Source organism: Tympanuchus pallidicinctus, unplaced genomic scaffold, assembly GCF_026119805.1.
Source record: "Tympanuchus pallidicinctus isolate F22 unplaced genomic scaffold, pur_lepc_1.0 scaffold23, whole genome shotgun sequence".
Taxonomy (NCBI): domain Eukaryota; kingdom Metazoa; phylum Chordata; class Aves; order Galliformes; family Phasianidae; genus Tympanuchus; species Tympanuchus pallidicinctus.
Genome location: NW_026294740.1, coordinates 10,648,893 through 10,675,337, shown reverse-complemented (window position 1 = coordinate 10,675,337; position 26,445 = coordinate 10,648,893). Strand labels below are relative to the sequence as shown.

Sequence of the window (26,445 nt, the reverse complement as noted above, 5' to 3'; positions counted from 1 at the left end):
CCCTGTACTAGGAAGAACTTTGCCTGCCAATTCTTGGTTTCAGCTACTTTACGTGGAAATGGATCCCACAATCCAGGCACTGTGTGAAGACATTATTTCCTCAACTGTGATTCATTACTTCATTGTCCCTCTTGGGACAAGATATAGAGAACAGCTCTCTCCAAGCCACACTTGGCATCTCACAGATGTTGGCTGTCTCCTTTTCACTAGGGGGAGATAAGGAATTTTGGTCTCAGTGTCCCTGCCCTCTTCTGACCCTCCTTCCTCCTCTGTACTTCCTTTCTGAGAGTTGGAACATGAGCATGCACACAATAGCCAGGTGATTTACACAGCACAGTCAGATTTTCCTTTTTATTCCCCACCTGTTCTCTGTGTATTATTTCTCTGCAGCTCAAGACTAAGCTGCTCCCATACCTTATTTCATGCAGCTTGACAATCTCATTGATGATAACCACCAGGATCAAGGAAAGAAAACCCAGGAGCCACGAGACTGGAGAGATGGAAATGTACTTAAAAGTCAGTGGAGAACTGAGGTTTTCCCAGAGCTTCAGGTCCAGCAGGGTCTGTGCTACTTGCCCCATTAATCTAAGATCATAAACAGACACAGCAAGTTCTCAGCAGAGCTAACACACTTTCCAGGATCTGCACATCAGAATTCAGGCCCAGATAAACTACCTCCAGATTCACAACAGGGATACTTCACCTTGCATGAAGTTCAGCACTGCAGAACCAGTGCTGCATGCTACCATTTTCCTGTGTCAGCAATCTGGTGCTGGAGAAGGTCTAGAGCCCTCCTCCCGTCAGCACTCTGGAATCCCTTATCAGGGCCTGGAGATACTCACACAATAGCCACAGTGAGCGTCCACCACCAGTTGGAGAGGGGGCTTTTCTTCCACAAGGGCTTAGTCCGATGGACATGAGTGATGGATATGAAAACTACAGAGATAGATAAAACAGAATGTTATATATACAATGCTTTACAATATCCATCAACAGCTCTTACTCCAAAGGGGTACAAGTTTTATGTTCTTGAAACCTAGCTTTCATTCAAGGTCCTTGCAGGCCAGTCTCCCCACAGCAAACCCAAGTCCCTAAATAAGAAAAGAGGGGCACAGTAATAATACTGCACAGCATTACACACCAAAGGGATCCCAAAGCTGTTTCTCAGCCTGGTGTGCTTATGTAATGCACACCAAAAATTGACCTATCTCTCAAATCAGGAACATTTCTGTTGACCTGGACACGCTGCATATCTCAACATGATACGTTCTATTAAGCACTGATGCACAACATTATGTGGTGAAAAGGGAGCAGAGGCTCTTTAAGATCACAGGAGAGCAGCTGGAGCTACTCTGACAGGCAACTATGCACCAGTGATAAGGGTCAGCCAGGGCCTGGCTGCCCTCAGCCTGCAGGACTGTCACAGTCCTGCACTGATGTTTGGGAGAAGGAATGGGGGGTTCTTTATAAGATGCTGACGGGAACAGAGGGTGAGTCATATTTCTGAAGAGCAGTAGAACCCTGTTAGTTAATTTACACAAAGACAGAGGATACGTTTCTGATGCAACAGAATAAGTGTTTCCCCAGCAGGCAAAAGGCAGAATCAACTCTGAAGGTGCTGACTTATATTTATTAGGGTGATGTACAGTAATATAACAGACTTCATGTTTTTGTCAGGAGGCCGTAAGAGTTTCTGCTTCTAATGGAGTTTGTGCATAGTGGGGACACAAGAAGAAACACAAGATGCATGTTTTTTCCTAGAGCTGGGGAGATGGGTGCTGAGAGTAAGGACTCACCTGTGTGTAAAACAATCAGGCCAGCTGTGAGCTTCTGGGCTACAAGAAGAACATTGGAAAGTGTCCCAAACCAGTCAGGAGCACCATGAACATTGCTAGTAAATGAGAGAACACAAGAAATAAGTTAACAGTAGGAACTTACTGTCTAACCTGCTCCCTCTAGGGCCATGTCTTGCTTTGATAGTGGAGAGAATTGGGTGTGAGATTGGAGTCAGACTCTCGCTAGAAAAACTGGCTGTCCTGATACCACATGATACTGAACAAGGCCAGCTTTTGCCTTAAAGATGTTATTGGCAAGGCTAGGGAGAACACTGTAAAGACATTAAAGTTAGCTCATGTAAGAGCCTGAAGCTTGTTAGAGGGGGATCACTTCTACCTGGGAATAGCAAGAGGGTGTACAGTGCCAGACTTGGTTCCTCACCTGTGCAGCATAATGGAGGGGCAAGCTGTGAGATTGAGGCTGGTAGTATTAACCTCTTTGCAGGACTCATGCAGTGTGAAACCGAAGCAGATGAGGCAGGAACAGATGGTCACGCTGAATTTCAGCAAGAAGCAGAACAGGAAGTAGTGCTGAGTCTGTGGATAAGGGAGAGGCAGTAGAGTGACACAGGCATGTCATTGGCCCAAGGTCCCTAACATGAACTATCAGAGGCTGCAGTACAGTTTCTGGATGTTGCACTGTGAATCTGCTCTGTAGGCATATGGGCAACAGGAGATTCCCCTTGTGTCCATGCTAGAGTTTTAATAAGGATTGCTTACATCACAGATCAGTTTACTGAGTTATTTCGGAAGACCTACATTAGCACAAGTTCTTAGCTATGTGTCACTGTGTGGACAAAGAGAAGGAAGGGGAAAACATTCTTCTATGACGGGCCACCTACCTTCTTAGGAATAGAAGTCAAGTTTTTTCCTGTTGCCATGGTCATGATGGAGCTGTGGGGAGGCTTGCCCAGGAGTGAAATGCTGAAGAAAGGGAGGTCAGTTTCTCATTAATAAGGTTCAGGCACCAAATCTTTTGCTTTGTGGACTAACATTTGAAACTGAAGAACATTGACTGGAGCATTGGCACTTCAGTGGTGAGTACTTGAACTATGCTCATATCCCACTCTTTCAGGTGCGTGCTGTTGAAGTTCTCAGGCATGGCAGGAGCAAATTGAGAGAGGCAACTTGTAACTGTGTGATAGGGAAAATTGACTAGTGGCACCTTGGCCTTTGCCTAATGCACTATGCTCTCCATCACACCTCAGCCAGTGCAGCAGAATCAGGATTAGGAAATTATTCTCAGGTGAAAGTTCAAACCATAAGATAAAAAAAAGCTCTCAGGTAGCATGCAGAGCTTACCCAGCAGTACACAAATACTCCTATCTGTATTTTCCAGCATCTTGTCATAGAAGGCATATAGAAGCCTCCTTAGCATGCTGTGAGTGATGTCACTTCCTTTCCTCATAGACACAGACATAGTAGGTTGGGGGACTTGTCTGTGTGGTAGGTGGTTGAAAGCAGGATGTTTCACCCTGCCTGACAGACTCACCTGAGCAGTGGGTAGCAGAAACAAGAGAGCCACACAATATCTGTGGTACTTAGGATGGGAGGCAGCTGTACCAGGCAGGACAGGAACTAGACAGGAACAGTCCAGAGTGAAGAGTGTGAGCAGTGCTAGGACAGCCCCGTTACCCCCAGGCGCCACCATCCTCCCACAGAACACTAGTGTGATCTGGTAACTAGTGGGCTGCTGCACAGCCCTTCCATACTTTTTAGGCTATTAGGGCAGATGCTGTAGGGGATGCTTTTCTCCAAGGAAAAATGAGTAGGAGAGAAACTTCTGTAAGAGTATCAAGGAGAAGGGGGAGTGTGGACTGTGACCTTATAATCTTTATTGTAACTTTTCCAAACATGCTGTATTAAACTGCCTGAAGGCTATCTCCCCACCTTGCAAGGCTGCCCTGCTGCAGCCACCCAGTATCCTTGCTAGCACCCCTGTCTGCTGACCTAAATGCTGTCCCCAGTCAGGCCAGGATTCACCTGAATGACGACCAACGTCAACTGGCACTGCAGCAGGAAGAGGAAACACTTGCGGATCCCATAAGTTGCATGCCGGGCCTGGAAGGAAGCACAAATCCTCAGAGCCCTCACTGTGATGGGAGCAGGCAGGGGCAGATCGTGTAGCCTGCAGGAGAGGAGAAGCATCCTGCCTAGATGCAGAGGTTGTGATGGAAGGACAGAATTTAACAAAAGGGTAGGTTTGTTTAAACCTCCTAGATTTTCTGGGGGTAATGCCTCACTGTAGCATGTGTTTTTTCCAGCTATGGAATCTCAACAAATTTATACTTCATTCAGTTGAATTACTTTCTTGTCATGATGCCACAGGGCACCATTCCCAAGTCATCCTCTATACTTTGGACCAGCAGCGTCAGACAGGAAGAATCTTTTGTGCTTTCTGCACAAATGACAGGAGACCCAAGCACAGCTAATGTTGGCAGCTCACTGGAGGCAACTCAACAAGAATGCTCACACAGGCTCTTGGCTTTGCTCCTCATGAGCTGCAGGCAGAAAGGGGCGGGCCAAAGATAGAGAAATCTAGAAAGGGAATATGTCTGGCTCACCTGCTCTATAAGTCTTATAATGCTGGTACTCTCTTCTTGGCGGAAGGACATGGAACAAGGCAGGCTATTGAGCTGTCCTGAGAGCTGCAGTGGGGTGAGCTCATCAGAGGCATGAGTCATGGTGGTGCTGGTGGCATAGCCAAAGGTCTCCCAGGAGCAGCGGGATGGGTAGAGAGGGTCCAGTGCTATACTGTGTGAACAACACAGGAGCATTAGGAAAATACCTCATCCCAAAGGAGAAACTGTTCTCCACTACAGGCCAGCCTGTAAACTCACGCTGTGCCATGCCACCCCTATCTGCCTTGCTGGTAATTAAGTCCTTATTTGAGATATGAATTCAGGATCAATCATCCCAGGCTTTCAGTTATTCCCAGAGAAATAATGAATATATTCTGTTGTATGGCTCAAGGTCAACAAACTGGTTGATCCAGAGGGGCACTGCCACTATTTTGCACAAACAGGAAGCTTTTGCATTTCCAGTTGGCGAGCAGTATTTCAGCATGTAAGAGTAACAGCTTCCTTTCTAAGATAGAGAAAAATCTGTATCAACAAATCCAAGCAGTCACTTGACTCAAAAATAATGGGATCCCACCCAACACCATTCAAAATGTCCCTTATAGTGACGCAATTAGCTAACAACTATAGACAAAGCAATCCTCCTGACAGTCCCCAGGTCTGCTGTGACCCATAGTTGGGCATTGTATAACCCCAAGGCAAAAGAGGACTCTGGATCCTGTCCTACCTGATATCACTTTGCAGGAAGAGGCAGCTATTCCGCAGGTTGGCAGAGCTTCCCAGACAGCAAGTCACCTCCCCATACTCCTGCATGATCTTAATCATCTCACACATGGCTGCAAGGAGACCGAAAGAGAAAGTGCATTATCTTATTAAGCATGTAGGTTTCACACACCCTTTCTAGTCTGAATACTGAGCAGACAGATCTTTTAAAATGACCCCTCATGTGTAATCAGATTCAAAGTCAAAGGACACAAACAGATGGGTAATTAATTGCAGTTCACGTGCCCTTTATCTGTCTACTGAAGGAACTGAGCTGTGATTCACAATGCTGTGACACTGAGATCTGTATCTCTAGCATGCCTCTTTCTGGCCAGAGTTCTAGGTATACCCTGGTTGTGTAAAACAAATGACATCAGCATCAGATGGTCTTGCTAGAAAACAGCAGAAACTAAATTTACTTTAATTCAAACCTGAAATACATAATCTCAAATTCTGCATCAACTCACTGCTCTTCCAAGTCTGAAGGAACAAAAAGAATATAACGAAGCAGACCATGCTTAGCCTTGCTCAGAGCAAGTCCCTGTAACTCCAATCCCAGCCCTACCTCTAAGCCCTCAATCTTTTTATTAACGTCTTCTTGAGGACTCTAAATCAAAACTGCTTTTTGATCTGACTTTCCTTCTGTAGCTCTGTGCACAGAACTCTGTGAATATGAGTTTTCTAAAGAGGTCAAGGGAAACAAAACACCCATCTTCTCTGCAGATGCCTATAAAATAACTAATCTAAATGTTTGGTGCACCTGGGTCTGCAGAACAGCAAGAGGTTAGATGAAGTGGGGAAGTGCAGAGAAAGATTAAATACACTGAGCACCTAGGCAGACTGGTCTGTAGCTGATTCTCATTGGCACACCTTTGAACTGTGCCCAGAAGTACCTGAAAATGTCACATCATCACGATGCTTGGGATTTATACTGAAAATAGATTGCCAGGGATTAGTGGCCCGTCTTACCCAGGACACCATCATTTTGACATCAGCTGTGAAGCTTGGCAAATACTGGCGGGAGCTCACAGAGAAGCTAGCCCAAGTCACGAAGCAGCAAATAGAGGCTTATGAGATATCCCATCAAGGGAAAAGTGGAGCAGTGGCTCTGGAGGTAAAGTTCTGGGTAATGCAATGTGCACCCTTGCTCCTTTCCAGAGACTTTTCTTCTTCCTTGCTGTGTGTAATTTTTTCCTTTTATAGTTACTGCCTCTGTATTTAGTTTGTAATCTCTTCAGGGCAAGAAATTCTCAGGACAGGTATTTGCCAGTTGAGCAGTCAGGCCCTTTAGATAAAACAGTGTTTCTGTGAAAAAGAAATGTTGTTCTTTTTGGTCTCTGCAGTCAAAAACTGCAAAGCAGCTAGTGGTGCCATGGTAACTGCCAGAGAAAAGTACTTTTGGGAGGTGATTTCTGAGTTACATAAGGAAGCAAAGGTTCCTAGCACATTGATAACCCTTCATAAAAAGCAGTAGCATTGTGGATGTTTACTTGTGTCTCTTTTTTTTTTTTTTTATTACAAGTGAAGTGACTCTTAGCTCATTTCTGTAACTAAGGAAAGTTGTATTAAGACAAAGGTCTGCCTCCCCTCAGGTAGCAATAGATGGTCATTAATATTAAAATACCCCTTTGGATTTCTGTTCTGTTCTGTGTTATTCACTAATAATTCTGGTCCACACCCAGAAGAGCCAGAGAATGTGCAGGGGGAAAGTAATTACACCTAGTTCTAGGACAGACCCAGGCTCTGTGCCACTTACTCTCTGGGGTGCAGTCTGTGAAGAGGGGCACCAGCAAAGGCACATTGTCAATGTTTTGCAGGTGAGGTCTGACCTGGTGGATCCCCCGTGGAAGTTTGGCCTGAAAAAGACAAAGAGGAGACTAAGCAGGAGTGTATGTATGAGGGAGGCAGACAACGAAGAATTGCTGAAATTATAATGATGACTCCCAGGATAAATGCAGACAGAAGCTGCCTTTCCAAGGCCACTAGAAGTCATCTTCCTACTGAAGTTCTACACGGATGTACCAGGCAATCTGTGCAGTCCTTTAGGGTTTGTACGACCACAAAAAAACCAAAACAAAAAAACCAAAACAACATCTGTCTCAAGAATTTGTAAGGAATTTTTATCTGTGTGTAGAATTTGGTTAGGGAATATGGGCCATCTGCCAGCACATATACCTGCTACTGCAGTTGCAGCCATATTACACAGCAAGGGAATGAATTTTGCTTCCTAAACACAGCCCACTTTTTATAAACTTTTAAAAGATTACTTTTATAAATCTGTATCTATTAGATATTCCGTAACCTGTGCTGAGCATGTCTCAGTTTCTGGCAGGAAGAATATGTCCCACACTCTGACTGCTGGCCACTACCAGCTACTACTGCTCATGGATGGAGGTTAGAAGTTTCTTCCATCTCTGTGCAGTGTGAGCATGTTTCCACTCCTTCCCCAGCACACGGCAAGGGAATCCAGACAGACTGAGATGAGCCTCTCAAGACCACTCTGCGGGTCATTATCTCCTCTTTTAAAATCCAGAGAAAATATACGTAAATACATTCAGTAAAAGTGATTAACCAAGAGATTATCAGTAATCCCAACCCCTAGTTTCCAAGCCATATGAACCAGTCAACAATTGGCTTGAAAAATGAATTCTCCAGTATGCTGTTATGATTATAGTGACCCTGACAATACCACAGAGTGTATAGGGAGAGGGAGCCTCACCCTGTTACAGTCTTCCAAGAAGCTTGGGATGTCACTGTCTGTTGGCTGAAAGCTGATGAGATCTGAATGCCCTTCCTCTTCCATTAGCAAGAGTCCCTCCACATCATCTCGAGAAACTGGAGCAGAGACAGCACAAACAATAAGCCCAAACCCACCTCTGCCATTCTTGTACCAATTACATGATATATTCACACAGCATTGCAGAAGCAAGGAAATGTGAAGCCTTATTTTCTAGGTTAACACTTAGATCCCCCTCAATCATCTAAGATGCAGTTTTTTTAGATGACTAATGTGTGCAGAAGTAGATATAATAGCCTAGTCTCTGCTCTTTTGATACATGAAAGTTTATCTGTTCTGTTCTTTCTTTTAGAAGAGGAGTGTGATGGAAGCCTGCTTAAAGTAAGAGAAGACTAATTAACAGGTAAGAGACTGATTTCCAGTGGCTTAACCACCATTTTAGCAAGAACCAAAATCACTGATGAGCACTTGCAAAAGCATGGCAATTTGTGCACAGAAGGATGCTTGTTTCCAACAGCTAGAGCACTGCCTGGGTAGGAATGTATAAATGTATATATACACATTTATAAGTGTATATATAAGTGTAAGGCTCTCTCACTCACACATGCACACACCTCAGGCCCACCTTGTTTTGTGCTCAAAGATCTAAAGGACCAGATATCTGGTGAGGAAACAATTCTATGAATGGGTTTAAGGGAACCATTCTGGAAACGTGGCATTCAAAGCCGATTAGGTGGAGTTCTCTCACCCTGATGTAGGTCATCATGCAGAGAGCCAGCATGGCTGGGACTGGAAGGAGGGATCTCAGATCCAGGCACATCTCCATTGGGTGTTAAAGATATGTGACAATTCCAGCCAGTTTCAAGACCCATCTTCTCAGCAAACACCTAGAGGAGAGCAGGCAAAAGAGTTTAGTATAGCTATCCACACGAAGAGTACTGCAGACCAATGCCATATTGGAGCGTAAGTACCTTCTGGACCCCGTAGGGAAGTGAATCAAGTTAACCTTGGAGCTAAACCCTCCAGTTCGACAGCTGGGACATGCAAGTTCAGGGGTCAGCAAAGACAGCTTACCTTGCTTTTGAGCTCATCTTCCAAGGAGAAGTAGACAAAACGAATGCAGGCATTGACCAATCCATCAATAAGGCGGACAATGTCAAGACGGGCCTGATACTGAGATGAGACCATTCCCATGAAGATCTGTCCACTCAGAGCCTGGATACAGTCTTCTTTCTCCATCACTTCGCCAATCCCTTCTTCAAGCATGCAAACAGCGTGCAATCACATTGAGACACAAGAGACCAGATGCGCATCAGATAACAATACACACGGTGGGAGAGGCCATTAAGGTAATATGCAGGGACATGGTATCCAGACACAGAAACATGCAACACACACACACACACACACAGGAAAGTTAAGAGGCATCCATTTGTTCCAGCACACCCAACCACAGAAGCAGTTTCAGAACATCCCCACACGTGAGAATAAGAGTATGAAACAGCATGTAAAGAAAAAAGACGAAACAGAAAACAGGGATCAGTCACGAGAAATTGGCGCAGAAAGGTAGAAGATATGTGCTGCAAAACATTCGCATATGCATTTTAAATACATCATACTGTGTTTATAAGTATGGTAAGTCTGGCTGAGGCAAAGAGGCTTCAGAGTACAAGAGGCTGATGTAGAGGAACTGGGTCATGTTCCCCTGAGAGATATTGCAGATACTTCCAAAGAGCCTGCAAAGGCTCTTTGAGAGTGTTCCTTCACCATCACCACCTGTGTAAATGGGAGCTGGATACAGCATGAGGAACAAAATAACAAAACACTTTATACAGTATAGTCACAAAGTTTGCCATAGGTGAGACTGAAAGGTGTTTTGAAAACACGCAGTCACTACTGCTTCACAGATGTTGAAAACCCTATTACTCACATTTTACAGTATGGGAGACCAAGGCAGAAACAGATTAAGGTTAGTCTTACAAAAGAATTTCCTGTATCGCCTTATGTAACGGTATGTGCTTATTTCTCAGTTGCTGTTCTGGAGGATAGGTACAATTCTACATCTACTGGGAACCTTATCCTTCAGCACAGCAGCAAAATCCATCACAGGAGAGTAGTCATATACACCTTCAAACATTTAGTTGCTTTGAAAAAATAAGTGACTTCCGTAAAGTCAGTCAGACAGCATACTAAGCACCAAAATACCCAGGAGTCTTGACTCACAATTGCCTGCATAAAGAAACAGACTTCCCAAGGCAAAAAAAACAAAACTGTGCAAGCTTCGATAGCCAAACTAGAATCATACTAAGCAGCTTCTGCATCATTACTTCTTCTGGAAACGCATCTACTTCAGACACTCTTATTGCTTAATCAGTGCAACAATGTTCTTACAGCTCTAGACCAATCCGAAAGAAAGCACCTGGCTAGTAGAATAACTTCTTATAGACAGAACAGGAAACACATACACACCATCTGAGCTCCAGCTATTCCTCCGACTACTCTGTTTGATGGGGGTTGTCCCAGGCAGATCACAGCATGTGAAGATAGCACTCTGTCCAGGGACCTGCACCAGTTCTATGCACTTGCCATTGAGCTGGGAGGACAAGGCACAATGCATTGGCTTGTATGCAAAAGCTGAACAGTACCCTGAAAGGCAGGCTCGCTGGTAGAAATCTAACACCTTCTTCCTGTATGGAAGAGACAAAAAACAGATTTAGCAGAAATGTGCTGCATTTCTGACAACGTACAAATAGTTTGATACAGAAATCACCAACTGGGTAGCTGGAAAAACATGTTCTGTGAGGAACAGGGCTGTGTTCCAACAGAGGCAGTGGTGAGCATTGCTGCATATTGATTAGACAAATTGATGAATATGAACACAGCACTCTTTGAACACACTTAATGATATGCCTTATGTGACTGACAGATGACTTTTATGTATGACAGTAGAAATCAATTAATCAGAGTTTATTTATATAAGATAAACATGAAGCAACTCACAACTCTGACAGTAATATTTACAGCAGATAGTTACAGTAACAGACTTTTTTGATATTCCCTTTCATAGTGTGGGTCCCAGAAGCTGTATTTCAAGTCTACATTTAGACAATATTTAGTCACTAGAATAAAGTTCCTTCCCTATGCTGAACTCATAAAGGCAACAAATTCGAATGTACATAGTATTTTTCCATTGGTTACTATTCAGTAAAACTAAACATTGCTAGTCTGTCTGTTCTGCTAGAAGGAACAGAAATTTGTCTTACGGATAAAATGCAAGAGACATTGCCAGATACTGAACAGATACAAGACTAATAGGGTGTGATGCATTATGATGGACTGGTTTGAATGTGTCAACAGTAAGATGAATTGATCACTTTCCTGTAATACATGAGCCATTTATTGAACAACAACAACAATTCTTTGCCACCATCACATGATCAGATTAGAATTCATCATTCTGCTACATGGTACAGTCACAGTCCACTTACAAGAGGACACTACGTCAACAGATAGAGTACGAAATGGTTTAGTCATACATTGTTATTTCTTGACATCTCATCTTTTATACTGCTATAATTATAACAGTTAATTATAAGCAGAGACAACTTATGTTCATAACCTACTTCAAGCTTCTATTAAATAGCTTTTAATACAGTGACCAGGTTCCTGCTGCAATTTAACTGCAGTCCCTAAATGCATCAAATGACAAGATGCTCACCTGTCAGAGCCAGAGAGGGGGTAAATATCAGTACCATCCCAGAAGTCTGTGCAGGCTTCAAGGATGATGTCGGCTGTCCCATGTGAAAACATCTGCTCAGTACCTGAAATACAGGTAAGCAATGAGTCAGCAACACACATACAGGATCCCAGGCAAGAGATCATACTAACTGCTCCTTTGTTAAAATAGTGGTTCTTTGATCCACTGGTTCATGCTCTCCTCCATAAAGTCCTCAGCTCCCCTTTAAGAAATTATTCAAGATTGAATAACGTATTCAGCTGCTACTTGCCCAACTGCAAGTTCAAACAAGGCTGTGATAAAATGTGAGGCAGATGATCGGTTTCTATTCTATTATATTGTATTAACAATCCCACTCCTACAGAAGCTGGGAAAAAAATCTTGCTCCTGCATACAATGGAACAGAAGAAAAGATATTCTTGTGTGCATCTTCTCATGAGAATATAAACATTGACGAAATGCTCATGCTAGCTAATGAAATCAAGAGCCAAGAAAATACACTTGCACAAATCCAGCAGGGACCTTCAGGAACACCGGGGAATTTTCCAAAACATAGCAGCTCTCTGCTTTCTGCTACAGAGAGTTATTGTGCACCAAGTTTATCAGAGTAACAATCCTCCAAGATGAATAGGAACTGTGCATGAAAGAAGGAGCCTGTTTCAAGGACATAAAGGAGTACTTGTATGGCATTAATTTTATTGCATAAACACTTAATCCTTCCCACCTAGGTCCTATGGTCAGATAGTCCTTGCTGGGAAAAAGAGAACAAGACTTTCATGGAATGTCTATGCCCCAGACAGAGAGCAAGAACGTGCACATGACACACGTGCACACACCTACATTTGTATCTGACAGCAACTGCAATCTTTTCCCATATGATTTCCATACAGTGTCAACAGCATGCCACACAACAGTTCCTCTAAGGGACAGATGACAGTGACATCATGTCCTATAAACTGGAGGGCACTCAGTCAGCTGTCCAATGTTAGCTCAGCCTCTTTCTTCTCTAAATCATGAACATGAAGGACAGAATTTCTCTGGCACAAAGGAGAGAAAAGATGAACAGGACACGGAAGACAGCTACCCATTCATGAATGCTGGTATTCATTAGAGAGAACTAGGCCTCTAGAGCTGAGCCAATGAGAGCAAAAAGAAGCTAAGAATACAGCTATAGCAAGGGAAATTGGGCAGTATTGTGCCACTTCACTTTGGTGAGAATTCAGGTGAGCTCCTCATTTCCATGTGGTTACTAACGATTTGGGAAGAATGCTGCCAAAGGGAAGGCACGTATTTCAATGGAATACTAAGGGAAATACAGATAAATTACCATCTGTTTCTGCTACAGTTGTCAATTTATGTACATCCCTTATGTATGTGGGAGTGGGTGGATTCAAAGATTTATTCACAAATAGTGAATCAGAAGAGGTTAGTTACAGTATTCTGGTCTGACTCAGTGAAAACACAATTATTTGATTTCATGCAATAATATCTGCATAATCCATTATTTGTTTGCACACATTTTAGAATGTTTCAAGGACCAAAACTATCACATGAGAAGTGCCCCAATGGTTAAATAACCTTGCTCGCAAAACTCCCCTTCAAACTTACTCTAGACAGCATAATCCAGGTCACACATGTATTCGTCTGAGCTCCAGCCTATGAACTAAACCGTTTAAAATTGAGGATAAGGAGTTGAAATGAGGCAACACTGAAGGTTTTCATCTACACTATGTGAGCAAGAATTTTGCTGATACTAAGGCAAGATAGCAGCTATTGGGACAAACAAAAAAGCTCTTACATAAATTAAGATACAAGTTTAAGAAGAAACAACTAAGAGAAGCCCCATTTACTTGATAAATCTTGGGCCAATATAGTAGCTGTATTTCAGATTCAATATTGAACAAACTCCAACTCCAGAAAGCTGAGTTCAGTTAATTAAAGGTATTATTAAGAGACTAAGACCTCTGTTGGGCAAACTGTTAAATCTTGCTAAGGCGCTTTTAGAACCTCACTGCATCCATCTGCACATCCCTTCCATCCTAGTCCCTTCCTATTGGAACAGGGAGCAGTAGGAGTGGAGAAACCAGCACGGCCTCAGAGGCTGCATTCATGATCATCATGGGTTTGCCTAAGATTTCTGTGATTTCTTATTAGAATGTAATACAGAAATATATAATACACTACTACACTGTACAACTTTCTAATAGTAATTTATGATTTGTGTTATGAGAAGGATAAGCATCACTAGCTAATACCCTGAGAAATATTCAAACCTGTGCAGTATCAGTTTCACCAACCAAATGAAGACTATTCAAAACCCACCTTGTTCTACACTGCTATTTGGTCCCAGAAAACAGACTTGACAAATACTAAGACAATTTTAAAAAAAATATTTCATGATCCTTGAATAATCCAGGGTTGAGAAGAATTCCCCTTTCAGTATTCCGTAGCACTGATCATTTAGGTTTGTTGAACTTATCTGTACTGATCATAGGCAGAGCAAGGCTATCACCAGTCAGTTGGAGTCTCCAAGCTGTTCCTGAATATTTTCTAGGTTCTCTGGGAAAAAGATGCTCCTGACCTACGTGGACACACAAAGAAAGAGGCAGCCTTACTGGTTGTGGTGTCCTTCACAAACAGGTTAATCATGTGAGTCAAGGGTGGTCTTCTCTTGGTGATTGATGAAAGCTTCCCCAGCATTGTCTCCTTAACCATCTCATCGCTTGGCAAGCGGTACAAGGCCAAATAATTCTCCTGCTTGAAAAGATCTTTGGCACCTGGTGTGAAACCTGAAACATGAATATGAGGAAAAAATTAGACAGTAACCAAAGCAAAAGAATATTCCTATCTCCTGCTTCTGTGCCATCTATCTTGCCTGCTCTCATTTTGACTTTCCCCAGTAATAGGTAGGTCAATTAGTGCTCACAGAGCATCTACGCCAAGATGTTCCAAGATTATGATGAAAAATATTCAGAAGGACTAGATTTTACTAGTAATTACAGCTTTCATGATTCTGATTCATTGAAGAAAGGAGCTGTGAAGAACAAGCACAGAATTGAGTTCAAAAGCTTTCAGATTACAATTCTAGTGCTGCATCTTACCTCCTGTGTGCTTCAGTTTTCCCATCTATAATATTAACAGAGGTACACAACATCATTTATACCCAATCTCATGGTAAAGCACTGTGGTAAAGACAGAGCATCTATCTTTCCATTAGCAGTTCTTTTTGTCCCTGAACAAAAACTGCAGATTTGAGCCAGGAGAATACCAAACCTAGATTTGGTATTAGACCTAGGGCTTGCTGGAAATATCCTTGATGACGTTTTTTCCTTTGCTAATGTCTACAGTATCTGAACTTTCCAAAGCACCATCTTTAATAGATTACTTTGGCAACCTGACAATGACAGCTCTGTAATTCTACCTTCTCAGAAACCAGGTCTGAGAAAGTATTTTGCATATCCTTTCTAAGGATTAAGTGGCAGCACTGATTTCTCTGCATCCACACATTCAAGTTCTTCTTACCTATTAGCCTGGCAAGCTCACAGAGGCCCCAAGGCACGTGGACAGGCAGCACAGCATTGTGAGTTTCCTGGAGAGCTATGTTGCAGAGATGGTCGGAGAAGCGGCACAGGCGTTCTGTCACAGTGGCATTGCAAAGATTGAGCAGCACATTCAGACCCAGAGGCTTGAGGGAATTCAGGTGTATTTGCCAGTTGGAGTCATCAAACTGGATGCAAGAGGGGTTCTGTTGGTCTTGGGACAGGCTAAGCATCTCAAGGTGGTAGTCACACACAAAATCTTCAGCCTCACAAGCCAGCACCTCAGTGTCACCAGCAACCTAATGCAACAGATAGGAAAATTCTAGTTAGCTTCAATGATTACAGCTTGAGCCCAGAATTCCTCAGGGAACTCTCAAATTCCCCAAACAGAAGACTCTACAGGTTTGTCTATCTTGTAGATCCACAGAAGACTAATTGTGTGCCCCTTCTATATGTCTTACCTGACTATGTTCTTCTTCTCCACCCTCTGTGTCCTTGCTAAAACTCACATTGGACCCAGAGGGATGCTTGCTTCTGCTGTTTGGCTTTCGGTGGGCATGGGCATCAGGAGCCTTTGGAGGGTCGCTAGACCAGTTGTTCCTCTCTTGCTCATTAGTCACATGGACTGTGTCTGCCAAAGGGCCAGAGAGCAAAGCATCTCTTTCATGGGGCTGCAAAATACCAACAAAATGAACAGTGGTGATTCAGCACTTGAACATGAACAACTTTTGATTAATATGCAAAATGTGCTGAAGTGGTGACAGAGAGAAAGGGAAGGAAAAACGCTGTTTTAGGACTCCTATAGAAGAGGACCTCATCCTCATAGATTCTTAATCTTATAAGCAAAGAATTATGGTCACAAGACTTCTGCACAAGCAAAGAGACCCTTCTGTAATACCAAACTGTGTATGTCAGTCATAGTATGCTTACAGCTAACATGCTACGTTATGGATTACATATCCCTCACCTCATCGTCCATCTCAGGGTGGCAGAAGGACCGTGTAGAGAGCTCATCAGTCAGATCTTCATGGCTATCATGACGTGGTTCCACCTTCCCACTGAAGAACAGAACAGTCTCTGGGCTAGGATTTGGCCAGGAGAGAATCCCCTGCTTGTCTACACAGCAGAGCACCTAGAACATCCCACAACATCCCCAAGAATGCAAAATTTCAGTGAAAACACATATAAGCATTCACACATAGTTGCAAATATCATCAAGTTGAATAAACATGTAGGAGGCCAGATAAGTCCCTCCTTCATCAACCTTCTATCTTAAGAATCTCCAGCATCTGATATTTCTACCTGGACTGATTGGTTGTTTAATACCAATTTGATCTTGGGATTGCAAAATCAGGCACGAAGCCCATGATAAGGAAGCAACTAATGAACCTGTTTCAAGAGTTGGCAGAAGATTGTAGAACATACAGATATCATTCATATTAGATAGCACGGAGTATCTCTCACTATTGTTTTAGCCTGTCAATATGCTTAGACACGACAGCTTTAAGATCTTCTGCAAGATACCTGACGGGTATCTATTCCCATCACAGTGAACTGACTACTAATAGTCAGTGCTCAGGCAAGGACTACACGATCGATGCAAATGAAGCATCTACTGAAGGCCTCTCCTAACAGCCCTCCTAACAGCCCAACAGTACTCACAGTGACAGATCCCAGACTATGGAGCAAGCTGGAGGTGAAGCTCAGTGTTGGAGATTTGCCTTTTAAAACACATAAGAAGTGGCTCCAGATACAGCGTATCATTTCCTGCCAAGGGAAGCACAGAACATCATCTAATTAAAGACTCATTCAGAGAAGACGAGGGGAGAGAAGGAAAAATTATGACATTACCTGCTTTCTGGTTCAACACAGTAACACACTACAAGATAAACATCAGTCTTCGTACGAACCTGTTAACTGAAATATGTTGTTGTTCTCAAGGGAAGGCATTCCTTTCTCACAAAGGATACCAACAGAAATTTTGATTGCTGAATTGAGAATTCACTGAAACTACCTTTGCTTATCCAAAAACATAGGAAGAAATTCTAAAGGGATTTCTTTGGACTAATTTAGCTGGTACCTCTTGGTATTTTTTTCCTCTCATCCCCTTGGAGTAAGGAATGTGAGGCCCTGCCTTACGCTTTAAGATAATCACACTGCAAACTGGGTAAAGTCACTGGGGAAGTGACAAAGTTGGAAATGAAGTCGAGGTGGGCTGACTACTGACTGCATCGTTATAAATGAAGCATATCAACGCAGTAATAAAAGGAAGGATGGAGATAATTTGCAAAATTCAAATGTCATGGTGGCACTTAGCACCCTGTATCTTTCACATAAAAACATTTCAGAGAGGGCCTGGATGGTAGGTATCAACTCGAACACTAGACTTTTCTCTGTGTATACCCAAAGCCAGCAAAACCAGGTTTGCCTTACAATTTTTTTTTATTTTTTTATTTTTTGTTTTTTGCTTTTTAGCTGTTGCTCTGGAATGCTGTCACTGCAGAACATTTCCTTCAGAGATCCTTAGAACCAGTTCCTTAGATCCTAAGGGTAAGTACAGTCATGAGGCTGAATGCAAGAGCTAACACGAGGGGAAAAACAAAACAAAACACTCATTTAAACCAGTTTCTTGCAGGCAAAGTTTTTACATAGGTACAAAAGAAAAGAAGCAGGTCTCTTACAACGGGAAGTTGAGCTCAAATCAATCCCGTTTCAATACCTGAAAAATAGCTCAGCTAAAATGATGAACTGGCAGAGAAGGACAACAATATTCAACAAAGAAAGCATGTGTCTCAATGTGCACTCCTCTATACGGCTAGGAGTGAGGGGACATAAATTGATTCTTACGATATGCAGGACTTTTAATTGCTTTTGGAGTTCATCTGCTTCCTTATGGAAATGGGAATCTGAATGCTAGAATAGTGAAGTGTCTTTCCTCCACCTACCTGTTTAATCTGGGTGATGCAATTTACAGAGTAACCAGATGCAGTTCCTCCCCCGGTAAACATCTCTTTCAAATGTTTATTTGCCCCAGATTTTGAAGGATTAGTAATGTGCTTAAGCTCATTAGCAAGCCTCTGAAACAAGATCAGAGTTCTTGCATGAACATCCTACGCTCCCCTTTTCACATTTGGTCTTGACACTGACCCCTGTTCTCACTGTTCTTTAGTTTTGGCTTGGAGAACTAAGTGTTCCTAGTATAAGTAAAATACTTCTTTCTGACACACACCAAATTATTTTACTCCTGGAATAAATCTTTAAAGAGGCACTTTCTTCAGTACAGAAAAAGTTGATTTCAAATCATCTGCAATATTCAGAAAAGCACAGCTGTACTCAGTATGAAAAGTGCCTCAATTTGTGGTCAGTAGAGCAGTGTCTACATGGGCAGGTGTAGGGGAAAGACATGCAACCTGCATGCACAGCAAATTAAAGCAGCAGAAGTGTGAGAACAGACAACAGGCACAAGCAAAAACGGCTCTGGGAACAAGCAGGGGATCAGAAAGGAAGGGAAAGGATATCGTGAAGATGAAAGATGTAAGAAAACAATTCATAATAAGAGTACCTGAGAAGATACCATCTCTGTGTAGCTGCTGAGAGTGTCCTCTGAAAACTTAGCAAGCTGCAGCAAGAGAAGAGACCAGTTACTATAATTATGCTCAGAAATGTGTCCTGAAGAAGATGCATCCCTAAGTACTATGCCTTTAGAGAGAAGAAAGCAAAAGTCCTGCCCTATGAGGACTCCTATACCAAGACAGATCAATAATTCTCCGAAGCAATTATGTTTTTAATGGACTATGGCAGTGGCATTATCTACTTGTGAAGCACAAAGTGCTTGGCGCTGGTATATCACAGAAGACACAGTTGTTATCTAAAAGTCTACAGAGAAAATAACAGCAATTAGACCCAGCAGAACATTTTCCTGGACAGTCACTGTAAGACAAAGTCAGTATTGACTGACCTTTTCTTAACTACACAGATCGGTTAAAAGAAAGGAACTAGATGAGAGTGACTGCAAAAGCAGGTACTTGCTGAAGGAATGAGATGATGTGAATAGATTTTGGATAGGAAACAAAAAGAAATTATTTTTTGTAGAGCGCTACCATGAGGCACATGGAATTCCACTGCAAATTTTACTAACTGAAAAATTGTGCATCCAGCTTAAAGGAATTAAACAGAAGATGTAATTTTGAAAAAAAAAGTTTAAATTGAAGTAGATTGATAAGCATAAATGAACATGGCAATAAAATTTGTATATATTAAAAAAACAATAACCCAAATAATAATGCATCTGTCACTTTAGAAGAAATCAGCTTTAAACATCTGTAAAAAGCCAACACAGATCAGTTAGAAATAATTTAAATTGAAAATTATGAAGGATAACTAGGAACAGTTAGCAATATTTTATTTAAATTTAACAAGCAACAATCCCACAGTAAAAATAATAATGTCTGGTTTTGAGAAGGAGTGAAAACAGAAATAAAAAAAAAAACTAAGAACAAGTTCACTAATCCATTGTTTGATGAAAACAGTGGAATTGCAGATGACATTGCAAGCAAACCAGATATGTTAAATACCATTACTCATTATTCAGTGATATGTTCATATCGTATGATGACTACGAAGTATTTTCCATTTTAACACTAGCAACTGAAACTAAATTTGTTTTTAAAATAGACAAATTTGTGACTGCCACTGCTGACTTTTTACCTTTTCTAGGTTTGAAGCATGGATTTAAGACCTAATGCAGTGGATGAAAGCTAATGTGGTGACAATGCCTAATGAGGATAAGGAGAACACATCAAGTTACCACAAGAGCCCAGACTGACTGTGATTTCAAACAGCATAATGGAGCAACTGATATAAAGCACATATTAAAAGAACGGAAGTAGAATAATACAATCAGCACCAAACAACACAAGTATATTATATTTTTTGATAGAATAACAAACTGGACTGATAAAAGTAATGCTGTTGATGTAGTACACTTAGAAAGCAGTAACCCTGCAAATTATTTGTTGAAAAACAGCTGGCCATTTAAGGCAACGGCTAAAAAATCTACTGTGATCTTTTGTTGCACTAACAAGGGAACATAAAGCTCAAATTATTCTCAAGTTTAGCTCAAGCACAAACTGTTACTGGAATATTTATGGGTTGTGGAGATTCATAATTCTACAGTGATCCTGAAGCACTGGAGAAAGCTAAGAGGAAAGATAAAACAAATATTAGAGAATTGGCAGATATGCTTGCAGTGACTCAAGGTGTTTAAAAAGTTTACTTAATCAAAGAGATGGTAAAAGGGATTGTGAGCAGTTACCACAGAACAGAAACTTTATTGATTTGTTCTTAAATCTATGAGACAAAGGAGGTTAAGTTTCAAGTGCTGGAAATCAGATTCTACAAAAACGCTCACATATGAATGTCAATTTTTAACACTAAATCATTACTGAAACAACCTGTCAAAAGCAGCAGGAATATTTTCAAACCAACATCAAATCCCCTACTAAAAGGAATGCTGCTATAATGCAACCATAGTAATGAAACTTGAGGCAGGGGCTCCTTTGGGGCAGCCAGTGGTATCTGCCATGCAGTTACGACTAACTGGTCATAAGAGTTGCCTATGGCCTTAAAAAAAAAAAATAAAATAAAAATCAAAGAGCTTGAATGTAATGGGAGGGTGCAGAAGACAGAGAGAAGTGTCACACACGTCAAATGACTGAAGAAGGTCTTACACTTTAAACAGAATATAGAGAATGAAAGAGTGAAATAGAGATGCCAAAAGCACACTTCCCTAGTGAAGAGTGAGAATGACTTAGGCACACTACAATGGTTTTTCTGCAGCAACAAAGATGGAGGATTGAGTTTGAGATGTCACAGAAAGAGCTGGTTGGACAGAATGAGTTGCCTGTACAAGAAGATACAAAAGAACTCAACACAGGTGCAAATGTGAGTAACAGGGCAAATGGATATGTTGAGAATGAGGAAGTATGGAAGCTAAGGAGTTCTGATGTGTAGGGCAAGAGATGGTTCTAAAGATAGTAACAAAGTGATGCTGAGAATGGATGGAAAATGTAGAAAGGAGGAAACACTGAAAAGGGATGGTAAAGGTGCAGTTGTGCCATTGGAGGGGGAAGCATGAGTTTATCCTCCCAGTTTAGTTGTGTACAACCTATAGGGCAGAGAACAGAAAACAGAACCAGGACCACGGAGGCCAAGGAAGAACATAAAGGAGAGAGAAACTTCGTTCAAGCACAAGCTTAGCAGAAATCAGCAGAGACAACAAACAGCACAGTGCACCTCACCAATGTTGCCACTGGGAGAAAATAAGAGACACCCATCAGCATATCCAGTTCAAAACCACATATCCATCAGACTAGCAAATTTCCATTTGCCAAACCAGAACAGTCACCAAAAATTTGCCTTACTTTCTGACCCACTGGCAAGGCTAGGTCTGCAAGCCAAGCCCCAGAGCCTCAAGAAAGGGCTGCTCAGCCCACAGGTTATAACAAAGGATCTTATGTATCACATTCCTTCTCCATGGCTTAATTTCTCTAGTTATGGACACTGCGTGGCATTTATCTCCATGTTGACTCCTCTGACAGTTTACATTTAGCTGATAGAAAGCGCATGCCTTGAAGAGATTTAGGGTATCACTGAATCTTCCTATCACCCTTGGGTTATAGAATGCATTTGTAGGCCAGCTGAAAAACTGGAACATCTGTGCAAGAAAAAGTCACATGGTGCTGCAGGAAAATGATCTAGCCAGGACACTCAAAGATCCAACAGGGTTTTTTTTGATTACGTGTCAAATGCACTGTCCTTACTTCACAGAGCCCTTCTCATCTACTGCTCCTTTCTCTGCAATGGTTTGATGTGGACAGATACCTACCAGTGACGTGGATGAGGCCTTACTCATCTGGGCCAAGACTCTGGCTTCTCCAAAGGCTGTAGCAAGAATCCACAGGACAGGAAAAAGCAATGGAAGGATGGGCAGGACTCCATTCACCTGAAAAAATAAAACCTCCAATCACAAGTAAGCACAGAGACAACAAGAAGTTAAACCTGTTATACAACCTCTTTTCCACCAGAGTGGACTGGTAAAAGGCAACAGCAGGAAGTACACAGACAGCTTGCACTGAAAGCAACACAGTATAAGGAGAAGCACAGAAGGGGAGACACACATACCCTTAAGAGTTTGTAATGAAGAAGGCTATGAATACATTGCATCAACTTGTAGCTGTTTTTTCTTTTTTGCTGAATTTGGCATAAGCTCTTAAAGTTTAAAAGAAAAACATACCAGATACATATGTGTATTTACAGATATGGATACACGGTGAGAAAGAAAGAGAAAACAAAGAACAACACAGAAGGAACAGACAGAGTAGTGTTATTGTTCTTCACCACTGAGAGCTCTTGGGTCTGATGTGCACAGGGCAGCGCGTACACAGGATGTTGTCATGGAATGAAGCAAGTTGCTGATAGAGGGAATTGCCACAGCGGTGCTTTGGGGTAGAAAGGGGTAGTGGAGCTCAGCACATTCTTTACCTGTAGCTGAAGAAGAGTATGCTGCCAAGAAGCAATTCCAGGAGCTTTGAAAATGAAGCGCACAGCATTGGTGATTAGGAAGCCAGCCTGCAATTCAGAGTTGACACCATCAGCAAATTACTGGTACTTGTAAGGAAGTTTTTGCTTCCTCATAACATTCTCAGCCCTGAGAAAAAAATCTGGAGGATACACTTGGTCTGCTGTTCTTCACTCTCATAGATGGGCAGCTCAGTAGTTCTGCTCCTCTGCACTCCTGAAGATACACGTCAGCTGCATGAGTTAGAGCTGGGCCACAATTTCCTGTTGACGGCTGCAAATTCTTCACCTTTATTGACAAAACACAGCTATATTCAATACAAAGGCTTTAAATGAGACCTACCAGTACAATAGGGACAGCATATTTCAACATCACAGACTGCACAGTGAATCTCTCATTATCCAGGGCTGTCACAGGACGTGACAACGCCATTTCCAGACACCACCTGAAAAAACAGAAAACAGCTTGCAATTTTAGGAAACAAGATCCTAGCCCTGCACTTTTCTCAGATAGAAACTGTGTTCAGCCTTTGCTAACAAGGAGAGCCTTTGAAAGAGAAACCAAGACTCGACAGCTTTAAGATGGAGAATATCTTTTTTTTTTCCCCCCCAAAATGTGGCTTGCTTTCAAGTTGGAATGGATGCAGTGATTTTATAATTACCTCAAGATCCTGGCCTCTGAGCTACAGAAGATGCCACTGGCCAGAGATTTATCAATTCATCTACATCCTCAGTCTCAATCTCTGAGATTTAAAATAATCTCAACGGGGTCAAAAATCTCTGCTATCAAATGCATGAAATCTATGACCTCCCTGCATTGTTGAAATTGACTTTGAAAGTAATGAGCAGTGATGCATATGTTAGCATGCATGTTTTAAAATATCAGTCTATCAGCTAACAAGGACAAGTGAAGACAAACAGTAACGATCTTACAGCAAGGCATTCCTAGGTAATACAGATGACACAGCAAAGCATATTAGGAAATTCCTGGGCTGGACTGGTAAAATTTCACTTTTTTCCTGATACAAGGCATCAGCAAGGATCAAGATAAGCTGTGAAACCGTTGAGCACAGTATTTAACTCACCTGACATTATCAATTATTGGAGTCTTCAAGACACGGAACAGACGATACAGCTGAGGGTTCTGAGGTCCCTTTTTCACTTCTCCTCTTGGGGAGGGTGGAGGTGAGAAAGGTGGAAATAGATCTCCTGGCTCCAGAACTATGTGCTCATCATCCTAGAAAAGAAGTCAGTGAGCCAAAGGCTGCTCATCTGGGGACTCAGTGGAATCCTGTTTCCGCAGACTGGAGGTTGAGTCCAGCAGCATTTCTCCCACCACAAGTGATAATACACACTTGTCACAGTTCTCTGTCAGCTCTCAAAAAATTCATTAGTTAAACTGCTGCTTCAAACTTGAAGCAAAATTAAATGCTTGTGGGCCTTCAGAAGTAACAAAACACACCTGGTTATTCATGAATTTTAGCATTTCATAGAATCATGGAGTGGCCTGGGACCTCAAAAACCATCTAGTTTGAACCCTCCTGGTATGTGCAGGGTTGCCAGCCACCGGACCAGGCTGCCCAAAGCCACATCTAGCACGGCTTTGAATGCCTCCAGGGATGAGGCATCCACAACCTCCTTGGGCAACGTGTTCCAATGCATCACCACCCTCTGAGTGAAAACTTCCTCCTAATATCTAACCCAAGTCTTTGCTGTCTTAGTTTAAAAGCATTTGGAGTAAAAGTCAAAATTAACAACAAAGGTAAGTAAATGTCAAGCTTTAAACTGCTGCTAAGTTTCTTTAAGCAGCAAACTCTTTGCATAGATTTTGCAATTGATTTGCTAATGTACTTCTACTCCAGGTAGTTTATGTTATTTTCTTTTACACTAAATCAGTAGCAAGAAGGTCAAAACAGACTAACTCACTGCTCCACATAAAAAACAGGACAAAGTAGAGGGATTGTATATCATATCATCCTACTGGACAGATTTATTATACTTAAATCAGCAGCATATTACACTTAACCCTTGACCTGGAAAATGGATAAATAGAGATATGGTGCTTCAGTATCGCATTAGTGTCTCCAGTCTGTTGGGTTCGGGTGTTTTTAAGGAAGATAGAGCTGTCTAACAAAGCACTTTCTTTGAACTGGAGTTTCAAAGCATTTCAAAGGTCAGAAGAATCAAATATTTCCATAATTCATACTTTGAAATTTCTAGTATTAACAAGAAAAGGAAAGGCCAGGGAACTAAGACAAGCAAGTTACCTTAATTCCTCTCAGAGAAGCAAACGATTCCTGTCCTGGCCTCAAAGCAATGACATCTCCTTCTACTAACAGGCTTACAGGCAGGTTCACAAGTTGACCATCCCTGTATGCCCAATGAAGGGACCAGGATGGGGCATAAGGCATGTGGAGATCAGGGTACATGGAGTCTGGCCATTTCACCTCTTTGCTAAGTGTATCTGAAAGCACATGATGCGAAGGAATTACGTGGTAAAATTTGGAAGAGGCCAATCATACATCAATTTACATTTCACAGTGGCTATAGGCCCTCCAGTGCTAAGATTGGTCCATGCCCATGAACTTTAACCTTGTTAGCTTTCCCCTCCCCCCGCCCCCTCCACCCTCTATAATCAATTAAACACTGTCACATGGTAACATTAAATACATACTCATACAGTGAAAAAGCTAGGGAATGTCTTAAAGGTGTCACACTGAAATGAACTGCCACCTTGAGTTCAAAAGCCCCCACTGAGAAGATGCTTATGTACAGCAATTTATTTTCTTCTATTCTGTGTTGTAGCACAATCTCACATTTTCTGCTTTCATCATCTGCAGTTAGGCAGATACTTTTGTAAGAAATTTGGGATTTGAATTACTCCAAAGCACAGACACAACACACACCTATCTGGTAACATACCAGATGGAAGTGCATGCCCACAACACAGCTCAAAACAATGATTCCACAGGACAGGCATGACATAGGACACAGCTATCACTCCTGTTTCTGTGTAACATAGGGCAAGGCTAGTAAGCTCAATTAATAATACATGATCAAGTTTTAGAGAAAAATCCAATGTGGTGGAAATACAAATCCAAATGACAGACAGATGAATGAGGCCTCACCATTTATCTTATCAATGATCATCTGAAGTCTTCTCTCCACCTCTTTACACTTCAGCCTCTCCTGACGTCCAATCATGAAGAGATCCAAGAGGAGAAGGAGGAAGAGTGCCAATGCATTAACTATTTCGGCGCCTTGGCTTCGCACAGCAAAAACAGAAGAAAGCAGAAAGCAGTTGAGTTTTGAGTAAGTGAGCAGAATATGCTGCCAGCCACCCACAGAGATAAATGCACATCTGTTCAATTGTTTATTCCTACATCCTAAAGACTCATGTTTAAAAAAGAAAAGCAGAGAAGCCACAACCACACTGCTTCAAGAACCAGGGAAGTTTGAAAAGACCTGTCTCAATTAAAAAACACCCTTACAAATACAGTCAAGCATGTTATGGTTCTTGTAACCATAAAGTAGTTTCTCTTATGAGTCACTAACTTCTCTAGTTTCAAAATCCTCCTGAACAATTCTAACATCTCAGGATTTTTTAAGTTCTAGGAAAATTGTAGAAAGAAAATCTCATTCTCTCCACAAGATGCTCTATGGGTAGATTAGAAGTAGA

General features: G+C 41.9%; 1 protein-coding gene across 5 annotated transcripts in view; it reads right to left on the bottom strand.

The window, feature by feature from the left end:
* The window catches only part of TMEM94 (transmembrane protein 94), a 45,473-nt gene that overhangs the window by 1,384 nt on the left and 17,644 nt on the right, over positions 1–26,445 (bottom strand). For 3 of the 5 annotated variants that reach the window (XM_052687862.1, XM_052687861.1, XM_052687860.1), the window contains 27 exons: positions 25,895–26,031; positions 25,034–25,230; positions 23,852–24,003; positions 23,110–23,212; positions 22,731–22,817; positions 22,075–22,191; positions 18,751–18,807; positions 16,851–16,955; positions 16,156–16,320; positions 15,650–15,859; positions 15,172–15,487; positions 14,265–14,438; positions 11,632–11,734; positions 10,383–10,600; positions 8,988–9,169; positions 8,662–8,800; positions 7,896–8,011; positions 6,933–7,032; positions 5,142–5,250; positions 4,400–4,589; positions 3,819–3,896; positions 3,328–3,413; positions 2,678–2,759; positions 2,218–2,372; positions 1,797–1,891; positions 843–936; positions 415–585 (listed from right to left, as the gene is read on the bottom strand). In XM_052687862.1, coding sequence (XP_052543822.1) covers positions 415–585; positions 843–936; positions 1,797–1,891; positions 2,218–2,372; positions 2,678–2,759; positions 3,328–3,413; positions 3,819–3,896; positions 4,400–4,589; positions 5,142–5,250; positions 6,933–7,032; positions 7,896–8,011; positions 8,662–8,800; positions 8,988–9,169; positions 10,383–10,600; positions 11,632–11,734; positions 14,265–14,438; positions 15,172–15,487; positions 15,650–15,859; positions 16,156–16,320; positions 16,851–16,955; positions 18,751–18,807; positions 22,075–22,191; positions 22,731–22,817; positions 23,110–23,212; positions 23,852–24,003; positions 25,034–25,230; positions 25,895–26,031 — 3,738 coding nt within the window. The remainder of the gene's footprint in view (positions 1–414; positions 586–842; positions 937–1,796; positions 1,892–2,217; positions 2,373–2,677; positions 2,760–3,327; positions 3,414–3,818; positions 3,897–4,399; positions 4,590–5,141; positions 5,251–6,932; positions 7,033–7,895; positions 8,012–8,661; positions 8,801–8,987; positions 9,170–10,382; positions 10,601–11,631; positions 11,735–14,264; positions 14,439–15,171; positions 15,488–15,649; positions 15,860–16,155; positions 16,321–16,850; positions 16,956–18,750; positions 18,808–22,074; positions 22,192–22,730; positions 22,818–23,109; positions 23,213–23,851; positions 24,004–25,033; positions 25,231–25,894; positions 26,032–26,445) is intronic. The other 2 variants (XM_052687864.1, XM_052687863.1) reach the window with 2 other exon arrangements.